Genomic DNA, 20,200 nt, shown 5'->3' on the forward strand with positions numbered 1-20,200 from the left:
TGGAAATTTCCAAAGAGCCTGGGGGTAAAAGGGTTAAGAGGCTGAGCTAATAAGTATGCAAGCTGAGTGGGAGCCATTCCTGCTACACCTCCCCCACTTTCCTAGAGGTTTGTTGCCACCTCGCTTGAATTTATGGCTGTGAACACCCAGGTTTGTATAGTCATGAAAAGTACAAATTACTTTCAGATTTGTAATTCATCTGTCGTAGAATATAACCATTTATAAATGTAAATGAAACCAGAATGAATTTTATGCCTGAAATAATATTGTCCCTATAGTGATTTAAAAAAAAAAAATATCTTCCCAGTTTCTTGCTAGTGCTCAGGAGCTCGGTCCTAGGGATGAACACCACAAATTAATTGTGCGGTCGTCAAAGAGTTTAAAGTATGAGGTGCAGAAGAAGCAACTGAACATTTTGGCGGTCAAACAACAAGGGTGGGGTGACTTGCATTTTGTTTGTAGAATGGGTCGATGAGTTTTACCCTGAAGTAAGAAAAAGTACCTCGTGGAGACAAACCTCCAGTACCAAGCCTTGTAATGTTGCTTATGGACAGTGCTCCTGGATATCCTCCAGCCATTGAAGACAACCTAAGGGAGGATTTTAAATTTATTAGAAATAGGATCAGCAGGTATTCTCAAATTTTAAGAAACTATGTACAAAAGCAGTGTTCCAACTCTGCTTTGAGGTCACTGAAGGGACCAACCTCATCCCCCCCAAGAGGTTTTGAAAGATCATTCCCATATCCCAATCGGCCTCAAAAGGACTGAAAAAGGCTGGGGAGGAGTCACTAAGATAATCCTTCTATTTAGGGGAAATTGTGTCCTGAAAGTCATTTCGAACTGATCCAGGAGGCAGTTGATCATGAAATTGTTGTCCTTGGGTAGGAGAGTGGTGTGGCAAGATTGACAAGGACAACATCAGCAATATTCTAGATGATCATATTTAGCAGCTGATGACCAAGGAACTGGTGGAGTTACACGAGGTAGCGGAGGAGATTTCATCTGAGGGAAGGAGGGACAGAGGGACAAGTCTCTCGCTTCAAGTGTGATTAGGGCATTGTTAAGAATGTTGGGAACCCTGCAGAAATTTGTAGAAACACATCACCCACATGAAGCTTTGGCAGAGCGAGCAATGCGATGTCAAATTTTCATACAATCTTGAAGAAAAAAGAAAAGCAGTCATATTCAAATAGGCTCATTGTGTAAGTTGAACGTAAGATTGTAAAAAAAGTCGACCAAGTGTCCAAAAAGCATAAATTTAGTAATACAGTTAGTGATAGCAAACACCGTTCAGAAGAGAGAACTCCTTATATATTATAGGAAGTTCTCATGTTGAGAGATTCTCCCTCTATGCAGTTACCTCCTCCTCCTCCTCCTCCTCCTCCTCCTTCTCCTCCTCCTCCTCCTCCTCCTCCTCCTCCTCCTCCTCCTCCTCCTCCTCCTCCCCCCTTATTCTCTCTCTTAAGGTAAAGTGCAAATTAGTTTGTCAATATTTCTCTTTTTTATTGTGAATTATTTTGTATACATTTCTGATGTTAGGAGTTATGTTTTTTCTCTAAATTCCTTACCAAACCTATAAAAATGAATGTATATTTGTATATAGATGTGTAGAACACATCAAGTGTACAGTATTTCCTTTATTTATTATGAGAAAAATCTATTTTATGAGCATTTTAGTTTGCGACGTTGCTCCCAGAACAAATTAAACTTTTAAACCGAGGTACTGCCGAAGAAGAAATGATTTTTTTTTTTCTTTTTTTTTTTGCATAGATACAATGAAATATCAGATTCAGCAATAAAAGGCTGGGGAAAAAGAAAGCTTACTTTGTTTATAACTATAGTGTTCCAGTTTTCTTTTGACATGATTTGAAAAATTTATCAGAAAAAATAAAAATAAAGTCAATCATAGATAGCATAGTAATTGTGTCAAGCCATTTTGAGGGGTTTATTATACACATTTTAAAAATTCTATTCACAGGAAACAGACATGGTCTTCTTGTTCCTCACACAACAACTGATCCCGAGTTACAACACCTGAGAGACCATCTCCCAGAAAAAGTAAAAATTCAGCGTATAGAAGAAAGATTGTCAGCTCTTGGCAATGTTATTGCCTGTAATGACTACATTGCTCTTGTCCATCCTGATATAGATCGGGTAAGTAGTTTCAAAGAGATAAATATCCCCATGTATTAGGGTAAGAATGGTACATGGGTGTACTGGGTACTAAGCTTACCGTGGGAGGTTAATGTCTGTGCAGTTTGGATTATATCCTGTCAACTACATTTATGATGGGTTTATATCAAATTGTTTTTTTTTTTCAATTTTTTTTCTATCTGAAACCTACATGTAGAGTTGATAGTTTACTTATGGTTTTTTTTTTTCCACTGTCCCTGGAAATCATAAGAAATTTTACTGTAAAATAAATTTTACTAGATTTCAATTTAGGCTATCAGTTGTTGGATTGCTAATCTTCATTATTTATCTGACTGTTGTTAATTACTCGAGGTACTAATATATGTGAAAGACCATCTAGTTTTATGTAGGAGTAATCCTTTTGTGAGGTCAACAATACTTTATATATCTTGGTGGTTGGGGGGTGATTGGGGTTACCTTTTAACTAACCTGTTGAAAACCCAATAATTTGTTCCTACAGAAATACAAACCTTTCTTCATTTAAATAGGTGTACAGTATAACCTCAATGCAAGCTGTGATGTCATTGAATTGTTAACAAAATGTAGTTATAACAACCAACAGGTTTTACATGGAAACTCATCCACCTGCCAGTCAGTGAGACTTGGGTTTTTGGCCATAATTAGTGCACACATACTCTTGCTGCCTCCTTAAATTCTGGCTGTTAATCCTTTTTTTCTTTACAAAAGGTCCCCGAGCTACGAATGAGATCCATTCTTACAATGTCAAATTTTTATACATAACATACTGCACATATATATGTATTGTACATAGAAATATGCATGGTGTACTGTATATGTATAATATACTTTACGAGAGAAAACTGTCCCTTACCATTCAAATGTTATTGCACCCTATGCATACAAATACCTGTACCCTATACATGTACATACACTACTACTGAACGGTACTTGTAGACAATAATACGTAACAATTCCTTATCTTTATTTCTGTGATTGGTGTGCACACTGAGAGCATTACAAGTGATGGAGAGACAGGCTTATTGGGAGTTGGAAGTGGAATATCCTGGAGAAGTTGGAGGAATGGTTGGAGAGAGTGGATGAGATGCTGGAGAATCAGGATGAGATGCTGTTGAGTCTGGACGAGATTCTGGAAGAGGAACGGACAGTCACGATGAGATGCTAGAGAGTCAGAATGAGATGGAGTTGGTGTTGGAAAAGCTGCAGAAGTAGAAGGTTGAGGTTTAGGTGCAGCCTGTCTACCTTTTTAAAGTACATACACAGGTTTGTCTGTCGGAGTTGCATCCTCTTTTCTTCCAAGATCTCTATGTAACACCTCACAGCATACATGGCCCCCTTGGACACCATAAACTTTTCCATACAGAGATCCTATTCCTCAAATTATGCCATGGCTTCCTGTAGTAGGGAAAACCCTTCTGCAAAGGCCATGGCTCTAAATTTCTTGGGCTTTATGATTGGGGTGTCTTTCTCTTCTGCAATCTTTTGGCTCTCCAGCTCAATGAGGTCCTCAGCAGACAACTCCTCTCCATGAGGTACCTGGAGCTCAATAACATCAGCACCCATCTCAAAATCCAGCTGCTGACTAAGGTCAACTTCCTTCTTGGTGTCAGCCTTAAGGCGAGTGTTTGATGAAAAAAAATATCTAATTTCTTGTGATATTTCATTTACAGACTCGTACACCTTTTGTCTATATTCTCAGAAATTTTATTGGAAAATTCCTAATATTTTTGGAGATATAAGACAAAAACATAATCCTGCTATCATTGAGAAATGTGCTTTTTTCATGTAATATATTGGTAACTTCAGTTTATCGGTAATAATTTCAATTTAGCTATATGAATATCCAATTGCCGTATATGGCAACACTATGATTTGGCAATAACGTAGAGGTACTCGAGTGAAGGAATGATACAGACTCGATGGTGGTAGCAGCTCAGAACTCGAATCTGAAAGACATAATTTCCACTACTCCCGTGGTTTGACTCTTCCTTTTGCAGTTATTTCTTTCTTTAAATATATCCTTGTTAAGAAGAAACAATGCCAAGACCAAAAAAATGTATGCAACATCTATGTTCCATGAGAGAAAGTGTGGGAATCTCTGACACCCTCCAAAATTTGGAATAATACTCTTTCCAAGCAAGAGGAAAGAGGGGGACCAAGGGCAATCTCTGACACCCTCCAAAATTTGGAATAATACTCTTTCCAAGCAAGAGGAAAGAGGGGGACCAAGGGCCTAAATATATAAAATATAAGGTATTATTCATGAAGTAATAATCACAAATAACACAAATATGATATAGCATATAGAATTTGTTATAAAACCCTCAAAATGTATGACAACAAGCAAATAAATGGACAGACAAGTAAAAATTATCATCCCAAAACTTGGGGGCTGATTTCTTGAAACTATACTTATCACCCTTCAAATGAATACATTGGTCTAGGTAAAACAAAAAGCAAATGAAAGCTAAATAAATCGTCTACAAAATTAGAGTGAGACTTTTCATTTTGTCCCAAAGAAAATTCTGGGATTAGTTTTTCCAAGAAATTGATCCATGATTTTTCAAAAATGAAAAAATATTTGTAAAAACAAAATCATTAAAAAAAAAAATTGCTCTTCATTATCTTATCTAATATCTGTCTACCACATAAATTTCAGCTCTTAGGATGTAATAGTTACGGCAAGGTTTTTTTTTTTTTTTTTTTTTTTTTTTTTTGTAAAGAATTTTAGGTGGTGGGTTGGGGTACCAATGAAAAGGGGGGTTCAAAGAAAGTATGAATGTCAACCTTTTTGCCATACATAAACTAATCAATGCCCAAAATTTCAAACTGATTCTTGCAAAAGCACAGGAGTTAATAATAGAAAACTATTTTTCCAAATGCTCCTCTTAACTGTCTCCTCAAAGCCAAAGAAATTGTTGACAAACTGAGAGCAAAGGTTCTTCCACACACCATTCATGTTAGTTTCACCCCATCCCAAGCCTCAGCAATGTTGTTGATGACATCTTGGATATTGTAGAACTTCAAGAAAATCTTGAGGGTCATGTCTTTCTCTTTCTCTGTGTTGCAGGCCTAGAAGGAAGTAAAACCATTTGGGTCATAAGGCTATAACAGGAAAGTAGTTTTGATAGAAAGTAAACCCTCTTGGCATAGGAATGGAAGTTGGCAGGGTGACCAGGGTCATTGTCCAGTGTGACGAGGAAGGGAGAAGGTTGTGACTCAAAGGCAGGAAGCAATCAACTGAGTTGTTTATTAAGGAACACTCTCCTTTATATACAAAACCTCAAGGCAACAGGACATAACATGTTCGAGAGACAGACAATGTTCAGAGGAAAACCGGAGACATGATCATTCAGGTTCTTTTTAGTGCGAGGGAAGAGCGCAGATACAAGCATAATATATACAAAAGGAATTATGTACAATTGTGCTACACACGGTTGGTACATGGCTCCCCCTCTAAAAATGACATACTGAACATGTTAAATAGGTGCCCCGAATCTGGAGAGGTAGTAGTAAAAACTGCACCGATTAGCGGCAGTGAGTGGCTGTAGAAGTCCTTGGTTGGGGTGCGAGCGAGTGGTGGATGATGGTTGGCTGTGTTGCCGCTCCGGTTCGTCACGGGGTAGGCGAGTGTGTCCTACGGCATTCATAGGCGTGTGTGTCCTACGGCATTCATAGGCGTGTGTGTCCTACGGCATTCATAGGCGTGTCCTACGGCATTCATAGGCGAGTGTGTACTACAGCATTCATAGGCGTGTGTCCTACGGCATTCATAGGCCTACGGCATTCATAGGCGTGTGTCCTACGGCATTCAGAGGCGTGTCCTACGGCATTCACGTCAGCTTCGGTTGAAGTTGAATAGGTGTCCTCTTCGTCTCGAGTAGAGGCGTTGATGGAGGATTTGAAGTGGCTGTCCATAAGGGCACGAACTAGGTTCACCTCATGAGGAGAGCCGTGTGCGGCAGGTTGCAGGCGAGTAATACTGGTAATTTTCCCGAGGGTGAGCGAAGCCCTTTGGTCCCCCAACGGTTGTTGAGAGAGCTGAAAAGGCATTGCTATACAGGCGGCTGGCGACGGCGAGTACTGCTGCAGAAGGTATGCGTTGACGGCGTCATAGTAACGGTGAGAGGTGGAGGGGGGATGGGGAGGCGGGAGGAGCGAGTCACTCCGGGGTCACCAATGTGACGGTGCCGAGAGAGGGTTGTGACTCAAAGGCAGGAAGCAATCAACTGAGTTGTTTATTAAGGAACACTCTCCTTTATATACAAAACCTCAAGGCAACAGGACATAACATGTTCGAGAGACAGACAATGTTCAGAGGAAAACCGGAGACATGATCATTCAGGTTCTTTTTAGTGCGAGGGAAGAGCGCAGATACAAGCATAATATATACAAAAGGAATTATGTACAATTGTGTTACACACGGTTGGTACACCAGCATTAACAGCACTTTAAAGGGTAGGCCCTTCTTAGCACACTACTGTGCAACCTCAAGCAAAAAGTGGTTGAATCGCTCAACCTCAGGCTCAAAGTGGTTGAAAACTAGTCCTCAAATAACAAGAGGGTCACCCATGTCTTCCTATTACTCAGATTATGGGTAGCTGACTTCCAAACTCCCTTGAGTACCCTGTGATTCTCAGCCAGATACCCCAGTATAGGGTTCAGCCTTCAGTTGCCAGAAGTATTACCCTTAGGAAGCAAAGTCAATCTCTCCTCCCCACTTAGTCTGAGTGCTGTCTTCTCTTAGCAATATAGGTCCAATTAGGCACACACTTCCAGAATAAGATTGCCTCATCCACATAGAAGACTAAAGCATAAAACACATTCCATAATAATCTCAGCCAACACATCTGGGAATTCATTTGCTACTTCATTATCAGTACTAACAGCTTCACCGATCACCTTAATGTTAACCCTGGATAGGTACGATGGGTCGTTCGCGACCCCGAGCGTCAAAAAAAAACAGGTTTTTCTCACGTGACTCACCCCCGTGACTGAATTTGTGGGTGATCGACCTGCAGGAGGTGTCTCCCCTACACGCTCTAGTAGTGTCCAGATGTGCATTGCTGTAACTGTACTCCTTCCCCGATTTCTGAGACGCATCGGGGTCGAGCGCGACAGAGTTTACTCTTCTAAGGTAGTTTGCATAATTATCAAAGTTATTACGTATTATGAAATTGTCGTAGAATGGTGCAACTTGTATAGGTTATCAGTTGTGGAAAGTCTTGGTGGATTGTTTGGCTACCATGTGCATGATTTTTTTTTTAGTTAAAATGTCGTTCATCACCACGAGGACCATTTTACCGCGAGTGCCCCTTTTTCATTTTTTTTCATTTTTTTGCCAAGTCATTTTTCCGTAAGATATTGCCAAATAGTGTCGTAAAACTTTTGCTTGTTTAGTGTTGGAAAGTGTGTCTAGATGATCTGGCTACCCATGCATGACTTTGTTTTTGTCAGATACGACGTAGTTATTGGTATATTGGGTATTTAACTGCGGTTACCAATTTCTGTTTTTTTTCAATATTTGTAAAAATTACTACGTAGTAAGGAATTGCCGTATATTATTCATTTTTTTTTCATGTTTATGTGTTAGAAAGTGTGCCTTGATGGTTGGGCTAACACGTGCATGTCTTTTTTTTTATCTGAGATGCCGTATATTAGAATGTCGGGCATTTTACCGCGAGTACCCCTTTTTCATTTTTTTTCATTTTTTTGCCAAGTCATTTTTCCGTAAGATATTGCGAAAGTGTCGTAAAACTTTTGCTTTTTTAGTGTTGGAAAGTGTGTCTAGATGATCTGGCTACCCATGCGTGATTTTGTTTTTGTCAGATACGACGTAGTTATTGGTATATTGGGTATTTAACTGCGGTTGCCAATTTCTGTTTTTTATCAATATTTGTAAAAATTTACTACGTAGTAAGGAATTGCCGTATATTATTGATTTTTTTTCATGTTTATGTGTTAGAAAGTGTGCCTTGATGGTTGGGCTAACACGTGCATGTCTTTTTTTTTATCTGAGGTGCCGTTTATTAGAATGTTGGGCATTTTTCCGCGAGTGCCCCTTTTTATTTGTTTTGCATTTTTTTGCTTAGTCATGTTACCGTAATGAATTGGCAAGTAGTGTCGCAAAACTTATATTTTTATAGTGTTGGAAAGTGTTTCTAGATGATCTGGCTACCCATGCCTATTTTTTTTTTTAGCCAGATATGGCGTATATATAAGTATGTGTTCGATTTTCCTGTGATTGCCATTTTTTCGTTTTTTCCCATTTCTTTCAAAAATACTACGTACTAAGGAACTATTACAGAGTAATGATTCCTCTAGATGTTTATTTGTCGGAAAATTTTGTTTACTTTATTTTTTGATTGAATATCATCAAATTTTTTTAGCTAAAATATTATATTGTTTTACATTTTTTTTTTTTTCGATTTTATTTCCCTTCAAAAAAATTTTTTTGGGTCAGAATTTTAATTTTATAGTCGTAAAATAATCGACAATTATCCAGCAACCCACCATACAATTTTATGCATATCCAATAATAATTAGATTAGTAAATAACACCTTGAAATTGACATACCCTTCCTACATTTCAAGTGGCAGATTAGGGAGTCTGAGTCAGTGTGGTTGGCGGCCATTTTGTGGACATATCCGAAGCGTAAGCTGCCCTATCTATATATATTCTTGTTCCCTATAGAATTTGTGATATTTTGGTATATTTTTACCTGCATAAATATCATATTATATATTAAATATATGTATTTTTTTACGAAATTTCTAAGTACTCAAAAAATTACCTTTAGATATGGCCCCTGATATAAATGTAATTTACAAAATAATGAAGATTTTTTTACATATTTCTATTTTAGGATAACATATGTTTATTCCCTAAAAAAATTAGCCACTTCCTATTTCATTTGGGTACCCAAAAAAATTCATGAAATTTGGACATTTTTTTGGCCAAAAAAAGTTACCCTTTTTTTCTCATTTCAGATCTTCACCTCCATGGGTCTGACTTCATCCAAAATACATCAAGATGTGTCCTAAACATTCAAGAATCAATTCCTAAAAGGATTTGTGTATATATGTATAAACTTTTTTTTTATGAATTTTTATGTCAGGTCTTTTTTTTTTCTACTTAATTTTTTAAAATATTTATAATAAATAGTTTTTCTGCAGATGAGTAGTATTTATCTTTACAGTTGTTTTAAGCATTCATTGAAGTTTTTTTTGGCAAAAGAAAAAAGGAGGTTACTGCAAAAACTGATTTTTCAAGAATTTTTTTTGGCGTCGGGGTCGTTCGCGTCCGAGTATACCCTTAAAGGGGTGTCCGAGGAGCGTACCTATCCAGGGTTAAGGGGACCGTCCGCCATGGTGTTTTGACATACCAACTTTCAGAAATCGAAAATAGTTTTATTGCTTCTATGTATGCGTAAACATATCGTACATGCTCTCCAGAAGTTTCAGCCAATTATTTTTACCAAAAATGAAGATATAGCGGTCTTTAAATGATGACGTCATCCTTACTGTGCCGTCTGCATGGCTGAGTTTGACAGAATCGTCTTTGTGTGTTTATTTTTGGATATTTATAGCAATTTTTTCACTTTTCGAAATCTCGTAAGTCTGGCAGAAATGGAAGGCATGGGTAGAGCTTAGTTGAACGAAATCTACTCCTGCAAGAACAGCAGCCAAAGTTTCTAAAGAAGTATAGAAGTTATAATGCATGTGTTTGTTTACTTGAAATTCGTATGTACATTGTGTTTTTCACAACTTCCTCGGGAACTTTATAGCAAGGCCAATGTTACCTAAGGTCATAGAAAGAACAAATAATCAATTATTTTTCCAAATAATGAAGATATAGCGGTCTTTAAATGATGACGTCATCCATACTGCGTCGTCTGCATGACTGAATTTGACAGAATCGTAATTGTGTTTATTTTTGCATCTCTCTCTCTCTCTCTCTCTCTCTCTCTCTCTCTCTCTCTCTCTCTCTCTCTCTCTCTCTCTCTCTCTCTCTCTCTCTCTCTCTCTCAATTTGAACTGCCATCTATAGCATCCAAATGCTATCACTCCAAAATTCAATTCATGATTCTCTCTCTCTCTCTCTCTCTTTCTCTCTCTCTCTCCCTCTCCCTCTCCCTCTCCCTCTCTCTCTCTCTCTCTCTCTCTCTCTCTCTCTCTCTCTCTCTCTCTCTCTCTCTCTCTCTCTCTCTCTCTCTTTTTTTTTGTGGCAGAAATGGAAGGCATTGGTAGAGGGTAGGTAAACGAGAACATCAGCCAGTGTTTCCAAAGACGTGTAGAGGTTATAACGCATGTTTGTTTACTTGAAGTTCGTATGTACATTGTGCTTTCACAACGTCCTCTGAAACTTTATAGCAAGGCAAATGTTACCTAAGGTGATAGAAAGAACAAAGCGGAGAACAAGAAAATTGAATCAAGAAGAAAGGGAAACATGAATAAGAGTACAGTGATACCTCTGGATACGAAAGTTTCTGCTTACGAAAAATTCAGGATACGAAAAGCGATTCGAAGATTTTCATGCCCCAGTATACGAATAAAATTTCAGGATACGAAAACCTTACGAGATCCCAACTCTTCGCCGAGAGTAATTTTAAAAAGCGCGCGCCGCCAGACATAGAACTTGGGTAGACTCACTCACAGCCTCCTGCTCACCCATTGGTTTTCTCCCTACTCAGATGCTAGCTAACGCCATAAGATCCTGCTTTCCTATTGGTCGGCAACTATCCCAGCTTGCCTACGCACGGGCGGTGTTCATCTCTCTCTTTCTCTTTTCGTTCCGACCGCGGTATTGTTAATAGACATTGTGTGCTTTCGCTTGTTTGACGTAGTGTTGAATACAGTACATTCGTACGCCACGTGTTATCGTTATTAAACATTCGTTACTGTGCACTGTACTGTATTAGTGTTTACTATACATAGTACTGTATATAACGTACGTAGTGTATTATATTACGTATTACTGTAGCCATGGGTCCCAAGAATGTTACCGAAGGAAAGAAGAAGACGATGCTCTCGATGGAGACGAAACTTGAAATCGTAAAAAAGTACGAGTCTGGTATGCTTTAAAGTGCGATCGCCAAGGAGTTTGTCCGGAATCCATCTACGATAGGCACTATCCTGAAGCAGAAGGCCGGCCATAAAAGCAGCGGCACCTTCTAAGGGCGTCACTATTTTCTCCAACAAGAGAACCCACGTGCATGACGAGATGGAGAGGCTGCTTCTTGTGTGGATCAAAGACAAAGAGATCTCAGGAGACACCATCACTGAGACTACAATTTGCCAGAAGGCCTCCGCCATTTTCGGTGATATTGTGCGTTCTCAGGCCGAAGAAGGGGCAGGAGAAGAAACATCCCAGCAGGAACCCCCAGAGTTCAAGGCTTCTCGGGGGTGGTTCGAGAAATTCAAGAAAAGGACTGGCATTCGTTCAGTGGTACGGCATGGGGAGGCAGCCAGCTCGGACACGAAAGCCGCCGAAGCCTTTGTTAAAACGTTCGACGAGTTGACTCTGCAGGAAGGCTACAGTTCGCAGCAAGTTTTCAATTGCGACGAAACTGGGCTTTTCTGGAAGAAAATGCCTCGTCGGACGTTCATCACGGCGGAGGAGAAGAGGCTACCCGGACATAAGCCTATGAAGGACAGGCTTACCCTTGCTTTTTGTGCAAACGCCAGTGGGGACTGCAAGATAAAGCCCCTGCTGGTGTATCATTCAGAAAATCCCCGAGCCTTCAAAGCCCTCAAAGTCATCAAGGAGAACCTTCCCGTGATGTGGAGGGCGAATGCAACGAGGCAACTTTTCATTGATTGGGTGAATGTCTGCTTCGGTCCAACTGTCCGAAAATATTTGGAAGAAAAGCGCCTCCCTATGAAATGTCTGCTGGTGTTGGACAATGCTCCAGCTCACCCTCCTGGCCTCGAGGAATATCTTCTGGCTGAGTATTCCTTCATAAAGGTCCTATATCTACCACCTAACACCACCCCTCTCCTCCAGCCCATGGACCTGCAAGTTATTTCAAATTTTAAAAAATTGTACACGAAGCATCTCTTCCAGAGATGTTTCCAAGTCACAGAGAGTACAAACCTCACTGCGTGAATTCTGGAAAGATCACTTTAATATCGTGATATGCCTCAAACTCATCGATCTCGCTTGGCAGGAAGTTTCGAGGCGTACCCTAAACTCATCTTGGAGGAAGCTGTGGCCTGATGCTGTCTCTGCACGAGATTTTGAGAGGTTCGGGAAGCCTGGAGGCGAAGCCGAGATCGTTGACGATCCTGAACCCATTCAGCAGTCTGAGGTGGCTGACATCGTACATCTTAGTACGTCCATGGGGCTGGAAGTTAGCGCCGAGGATATAGATGAACTTATCGAGGAGCACCACGAGGAGTTGACGACAAACGACCTGAAGGAGTTGGAGACGATGCAAATGAGTGTTGTTCAAGAGCAGTTCTCTTGCGGTGATGAGGAGGATGTTACACCTTTGAAAACGGCAGACATTAAGGAAATTCTTGCATGTTTCCATAAATTGGCAGACTACGTCGAAAAGGAACATCCAGAAAAGTTTATACCAACCGTGCGCTTCAACACTGCAATGACGTTTGCCTAACGCATTTTAGAAATGGGTTGAAATGTAGGCAGAAACAAGCTTCAATGGATAGTTTCTTATTAAAGAGGCCAGCGGTATTAGTAGGCCAAGAGGAAGGTGAAAGTGAAGAAAAGAAACAGAAAAGAGGAAGTGATGAAGAATTAGAAGGTGAAAGTAAAGAAAAGAAACAGAAAAAAGAAAGTGATGAAGAAGTAGAAGAAATTTAGAAAATATGAAAAACGTAAAGTTATAAAAAAGCAAAAAAAAAAAAAAATTCAATTTTAAGTTTTATGTTACTGTTAAGTGTTAAAGTAATTTTTTCTTTCATTTTATAGTTTTCCATACGTAATGTTGAGTGTTAATTATTTCTGCCACTTTTTTATTTCGTAAAGTTTAAATGTTAATGTGTTAAGTGAGTAAATTACTGTACGTAGTCTGTCACTTGTTACGTTTTCTGCCTTATGCCATCCTCCTTTGCCGCAACTTTGGTAGCGGACATCGTCTCAATCAAAAGGTAAGTTTCAACTTTTTTGTTACACTAATTAACTGCAACCTTTTTTTCAGGGTATCAATCCTTAATTTAGGTGTACGTACAGGTAACAATACACCTTCACTGATCCAAATGCTTTACATACAGTACCGTAACTTTTATACAGTAGTAAAGAAAACGGACTGTTTTCTTAGGGCTTGGAGGGGATAACTAGGCTATAACTACATTATTGAATAATCTCATGGTGGTTTCTGGAATGGATTAGGCTGTTTTTAACGGTTGGGTTAATTATTGAATGATAGAAAGGGCTGCATTACATGTTTATTACTACAGTTTAGCGTGTTTATGAAAGAAAAGGTGTCTTTTCGTAAGGCTTGGAACGGATTAGGCTATTTACATGTAAAACGCGACTCAGGATACGAAAAAATCAGGATACGAAACCGTATCCTGAACGGATTACTTTTGTATCCTGAGGCATCACTGTACAAAGCTGAAACCTGCTAACTAAAACACTGGCAACAATGAGAGATCGCTGGCAACTTGTAACTTAGTAATAGTAAACTGAGGGTTCAAATACCTCGTTTATGGTGCATTTATGTAGGAATAAACAATAAAAGTTATCATAATAATGTAATCTTGATTATTTTAAGAAAAGAAATGAAAATTTGTTGCAAATCTTTGGGAGCTCATAACTCAAAAACATACTTATTCACACTTGGGTAAAATTTTCTCGCTTATTTGTTGTTTGATATTAGAGAGAAAGATATAGTTAAAAAGGAGAATAAAAATCCCGCAATTTTGTCTGACGGAATTTTGATTTTATTTTTACTTTCTTTTTCACGATTATTTTGCATTAGACGGAAAAAAATTATTCGTAAAAAAAAGGAAAAATTAAAATTCTGTAACAGAATTGTTCGGTTTATAAAGTAGTTTTTATGGTATTAGATTCAATAAATTGGTGTCGTATTAGTGGGGAAAATGTAGGGTGATGTGTTCACGACCCGGACAGTAAAATGAATAATATTTAAAAAAAAAAAGTTATTGAGCTAAAGGAGAGATTTTGTGCTTAAAAGAAAGTGTAACTAATGCCCCATCTTATGCTATGAGTTTCATATCTGTAGATATTATATTTTGGGTTTTACAGCCGTTTTTAAAATCCAAAATTCTCTGTCCGGGTCGAGACCGCGTGGTCACGACCCGGACGGGGTTGTGGTCTCAACCCGGACGGATGTTTTGGTCCACCAAAAACACACTTAAACAATTATTTTGTATTTTTTCTTAGTAAAAACATCCAGAACATGACCCTGAAAGGTGGAATAAAACAATTGGTAGCAAAATCTCAATTTAATACAAAAATATATATATTAAAAAAAAAAGGGAAACTGAATGACTTGAAACTAATGCATGTTAAAGTGAATGACTTAAAACTAATGCATGATAAAGTGAATGACTTAAAACTAATGAATCTTAAAGTGAATGACTTAAAACTAATGACTTTAAACTAATGCTAATGCATGTTAAAGTCCCTCAAGGGAGGGAGGACCTTGATGAGGTTTGCTTGTCGTTGGGTGGTCCCCTTGCTGACTGTGAGGACCCCCAACACACTGCTGCGGTCGACACTGTCGACATCCCCGATGTCTGGGAAGTGGAAGGTGTCCTTCAGCAAGGGCAACCTTATCCTGAGGAAATCCACCTGCAGCTGCTGCCCGTCTTCCTCCAGGGAAATGACCTTGCCCACAAAGTGGACAAGCTCCTCAGACCTCTTCCCCTGGAAGAGAAGCTGGACCAGGACAAAGTCACCCACCTGGGGGAAAAAATGAAAAAAAAGAATTAATAGCCTAGCCTATGGAATTAATGAATAAGGAATTTGGCTTTAAAACCAAGCCATTCAGCTCGGCTACTAAATTTGACAATTAAATAGAAATTTTCTAAGGAATTTGGCTTTAAAACCAAGCCATTCAGCTCGGCTACTAAATTTGACAATTAAATAGAAATTTTCTTCTAGACTTGGGCTAGGCTACTTAGCCTATGCAATAGATGAACATAATCTAGGCTAGGATAGCCTAGGCTACAGATTTTGAAATATGAAAAAAAAAGAATGAATAGCCTAGCCTAGGGAATTTGACAATTAAATAGAAATTTTCTTCTAGACTTAGCCTAGCCTAGGCTACTTATGCAATAGATGAACATAATCTAGCCTAGGCTAGGCTACAGATTTTGAAATAGGCTATTAAAAAAAAGTCCCTCACCTCTGGCTCCTTCTGGACGAATGGATAGGAGGCAGCATCAAACTCAAGCTCTTCTGCAATCTCATCTGAATATTCAGATGAGTCGTCACAGAGTGCAGGATTGTCGACAGCCTCCTCATCACTACTGCTCTCCTCAACTGGCTCAGACCTCCTCCTCTTAACCGCCTGTCGTGCCTCCTGCCCTCTCTTCTTCTGCAACCTCCGCTTCTTCTCTCTGGCTGCTTTCTTCTCCTCCTTGTCCCGCAGCTGGCTAAGAGCCTCCTCATCCTCAGTCAGGATGCAGGCGCGGATCTTCTTGCGCCCTCTAGCAGCAGGGCGGGGACGAGCCTTCGGGTAGGGCTGCACAGCTTCGGGAGTGACGTCGGGAATTGGAGGAGATGAAGGTGTTGGAGTTGGAGTCTGCCGAGGTTGGAGTGCTGCTTCAGGAGTGTTAGCCCTAGACGCTGAAGCTGGTGACATCCTACCTATTCCAGATGGTCCAGGCTGAGGTTGGTCAGGCTCCGATGGAACTGGTGTCAAGGGTGCGGCAACAGTTTCTGGCAAATCATCATCATCATCAGGAGGGGCCTGCTCTGTGACTTCTGCCCCAGCAAACGCATCATCTGGAAAGATGTTGCGGTTGACGGGAAAGATGCCTGTAGCGCGAAACCCATTGGTGATGTTGGTGACATTACAAACCTTGTCCCAGGCCTTACACGCCATCTCTGGCAACATATGTTCCGTGATGGGCACGTGAGGGTTTGAAAGTTTAAAATCGTCCTGAATGGATCGCAGGACAGACTTGAAGGGGCCAAAGACACTTACATCTAATGGCTGGAGTTTGGCTGTAGTATGAGGTGGCAGCGTGACAATTACGATGCCATGCCGTATCGCATACTCAACCACATGAATGCTCATGTGACACTCGGCATTGTCCATTATCAGCAGTATCTTATTCTCCACTGAAGAATAAGACACCTTATGGAGATGCTCGAGTGTCTGCACGAAACGCTCATGGTCCATCCAACCGTTAGCCTGCAAGAGCACTGTGGTTCCAGGAGTAGTCCCTCTCTGAAAATCAGCATTCATCTTCTTTCGTGCGATGATAAACACTGGAGGGAAACCATGCCCTGCAGCATTAACAATCCCCACGAAAGTCATATGATTGCCTCTCTCCCGAGCAACCTGCGAAGCAACAGGACGACCTCTCTCGCAAACAACCTTACATGGCTTCATCACAGTGGACAAGCCACTCTCATCCAAGTTGAAGATCCTGGCTGGCATGAAACTGTGTCGCTCGACAGCTTCCACGTAAGCCTTGAAGAAGACTTCAACGTTTACGCGGTTGAAAGCCATCGCGCGTGAAAGTGACATGCCCTCCGGAGCCTTCAATGCAAGCGTTGGATGACGGAACATATACCCGTAATACCAGTCACGGGTGGCCATACCTTCCCTCTTTCAGGCATCAGGAATACACGGGCTGCCAACAGCCTCTGCATACTTCAGGATCATCCTCCTGAAAGCTCTCGTTGGCAGGCCATAGAACATCCGCGCGATCTTGATAGAGTATTCCTCGATCAAGCGTTCCTGCGCATCGGTGAAAACCTTTTTGATGTTCTGATGCTTAGGCACAAACGTCTTCCCATCACTCTCCGTGTTGGACCGAGTGAAAGCATCCTGAAAAAATAAAACAATGGTTAAAGTGGGGAGCATAGGCCCGATAGGGTAGGCTAGCCTAGGCTAGCCTAAAGTTCTTAGCCTAGGCTACACATAGAATTTAAGAGGGCTTAGATTTATTCAAGCTTACCCCAAGAGTCGAAACTTTAACTCCAAAAAGGTTGCACGCAGTACGGATGCTACAACCAGTCTCTAGGCGGTGGTAGAATGCCTTCTCTAAGTTGGTCCTATCCGTGGTTAGGATGTTCCTTGGCTGGTAGTTGCGAGGCATGGTTGGGAGTCACGAAGGATCTGAAAGAGATAAATGGCATTAGAGACATAGGCTAGGCTAATGAATATTTGTTCCATGTTAAAATTCTATTGCCTGACCAATTAATAAATTTTAGAAAAATAAAAATTCTCCGTGTTCTCGACCCGGACAAACCTGTCCGAGTCGAGAACACGGACCTTGCTTTTTAAAAAAAATATTAAAAATTAAAAAATTGGCCTAGGCTAAATATTTCAATTTGGAAGACTAAACACTATTGGGGGGCACATATTAATTCTAAAAAAAATTAATTTGCACAAAAAAAAATAGCTCAAAACTGACTCTATGTTTGACTTAGGCAATCACCCATATTTAATTATTTTAAACCATCAATAATTTTATATAAGAGTTAATATATAGTATTAATATTGGTTTTAGGTTAAAATGAGAGTGATTGACAGAGTCATTTAAAAAAAAAAAATTTATTGCTTCTTATACCTCCGTGGTCTCGACCCGGACAAACCTGTCCGAGTCGAGAACACGGACCTTGCTTTTTAAAAAAATTATTAAAAATTAAAAAATTGGCCTAGGTTAAATATTTCAATTTGGAAGACTAAACACTATTGGGGGGCACATTAATTCTAAAAAAAAATTAATTTGCACAAAAAAAAAATAGCTCAAAACTGACTCTGTTTGACTTAGGCAATCACCCATATTTAATTATTTTAAACCATCAATAATTTTATAAGAGTTAATATATAGTATTAATATTGGTTTTAGGTTAAAATGAGAGTGATTGACAGTCATTTAAAAAAAAAAAATTTATTGCTTCTTATACCTCCGTGGTCTCGACTCGGACAGCACGTGCACATTGTCCGAGTCGAGACCACGCACATAATTCTTTTAAAAATTCGTAAAAAATATAAACAATTGGCCTAGGTTAAATATTTCAATTTGGAAAAGTAAACACTAATGGGGGCACATATTAATGCTAAAAATAATTCAATTCCATCAATAAAACACTTCGAAAAATCACTCGATATTTAGCCGTGGCAAACACCCATTTCCAGCCTTTTCCATGGCTTTATCTCACATATGGTACATTATAGTTGTAAGAACTATGCAATCATTCACTTTTTAAGTGGTTTTTCCAGTACACTTAATTTGCATGAACCGTCAAAATTGTCCGAGTCGAGACCACACCATAAAATTATTTAGCGGGCACCCCAAACCACTCCATTGTTGTTTAGCCACTCCGTATTATCACTGATTTTATGCCAATATGGCTATATTACATAACAAAACTTATCACAACTTGATCACGCCTTATTCATGGTCATGGCACAATATATCCTGATGCCGAAAATTAAGATCGCGACCCCTTAAAATTGAAATTCTTACCTTGTTTACAAGCGGAGCGTTGGCGGGCAGGTTTGCAAATGGCGTCTAGTTAGGACCGCCCTCCCTCATACGTCATGGCTCTGACGTCATCCTAGGCTCGATCGTTGATTGGTTATTAAGACTGTCCGAGTCGAGACCGTGTCCGGGTCGTGACCACATCACCCTACCTAAATTTTTTTTTTTAATCATGATTTTTGCTATTAAGTCAAAGAGTTTTTGACCAAATGACTTAAAATTTTTATGTGGTGAAGGTATCATATATATCTAAAGCATATATAGAAATGGTGTATTTTGGATCATTAGAAAAAACAATGGCGGACATGGTGGACGGTTCCCTTAAGCAAATTGGCACAAGCCTTAAATCTCATAAACCACCCCACACCTCATTTCATCTCTAATTGTCTTTTTGACTTTTCAAGGTCTCAAGCAAATGCTTAGCCTTCTCCTGAATCACAGGGCTCTCTGGGATATGCCACTGATTGTGGTTGTCCAACTAAAGCACTAACAACCTCTCTATCTCAATCATGAGACTACTGCGTTGTTTCATAATGATGGCTGACTTCATAGGATAAGATCCATTCACATAGTTATGGATATATTTATTCTTGATAAAGGTCCAATGCACGACCTTTGTTCTAAGGGGTCTACTATTTTTTTGTATTCCTTCACGTTTAATTTAATTTACATCATAATGGATTTCCTCTTCTTGGATGCACTACCATCAGAAAAGTCTCCTATACACTTTTCAGACATAATGCATGGTATAAAAAAACAAAAAAATATCCTGAAAAGAAGAGCACCTAACTTCTAAAGGCGTATCATAAGCTAAGATGGCGAACTGATGCTAAAGTGATGCGTAACTCGCTACTACATAGCCAGGTGATGGCCTGGCTGCTCTCTGCATCTGCAAGTAATGTGTGTTAATGAACTGAATATCATTACTCAAAATTTAGTCATGCTGATTTATTAAGTACATAATGGTAGCCCATGTATAACTTCAAATTGTTGTAACGCATGACCGTCTAAACCCAAGGACCTCATGTACAGTGTGTGCATGCATATTTTCATATGGAAACCAGTTTGGCAGGTGTTATGTCCAAGCTTACCATTTATCCCCATTTTCTGTGTATGCTTTGCAGGCATCGTTTAGTGTCATTGTTGGAAACTCCAATGTTGCTGTTGAAGTTGCTTTATAGCTCTTTCTTCTCTTCTGGTGAAACACAACTTGCTTTCTACTGCAGTTTCTTCTCAGTCTTGATACCTGAGAAGTACTTGTGAGAGGGGAAAAGACCTGGAGCGTACTTCATTAAGGGAGGGGAAATCAACTTTCCATGGTGAAAGTTAATACTTGAGTCTTTTGCCACTACTGGAGGCTTGCCTGCAGCTT

General features: G+C 39.7%; 1 protein-coding gene across 1 annotated transcript in view; it reads left to right on the forward strand.

The window, feature by feature from the left end:
- The window catches only part of eIF6 (eukaryotic translation initiation factor 6), a 329,665-nt gene that overhangs the window by 142,745 nt on the left and 166,720 nt on the right, over nt 1-20,200 (forward strand). The window contains exon 3 of the mRNA XM_068354190.1: nt 1,979-2,154. Within this exon, the coding sequence (XP_068210291.1) occupies nt 1,979-2,154 (176 nt within the window). The remainder of the gene's footprint in view (nt 1-1,978; nt 2,155-20,200) is intronic.

Source organism: Palaemon carinicauda, chromosome 30, assembly GCF_036898095.1.
Source record: "Palaemon carinicauda isolate YSFRI2023 chromosome 30, ASM3689809v2, whole genome shotgun sequence".
In the NCBI taxonomy this organism is placed as follows: domain Eukaryota; kingdom Metazoa; phylum Arthropoda; class Malacostraca; order Decapoda; family Palaemonidae; genus Palaemon; species Palaemon carinicauda.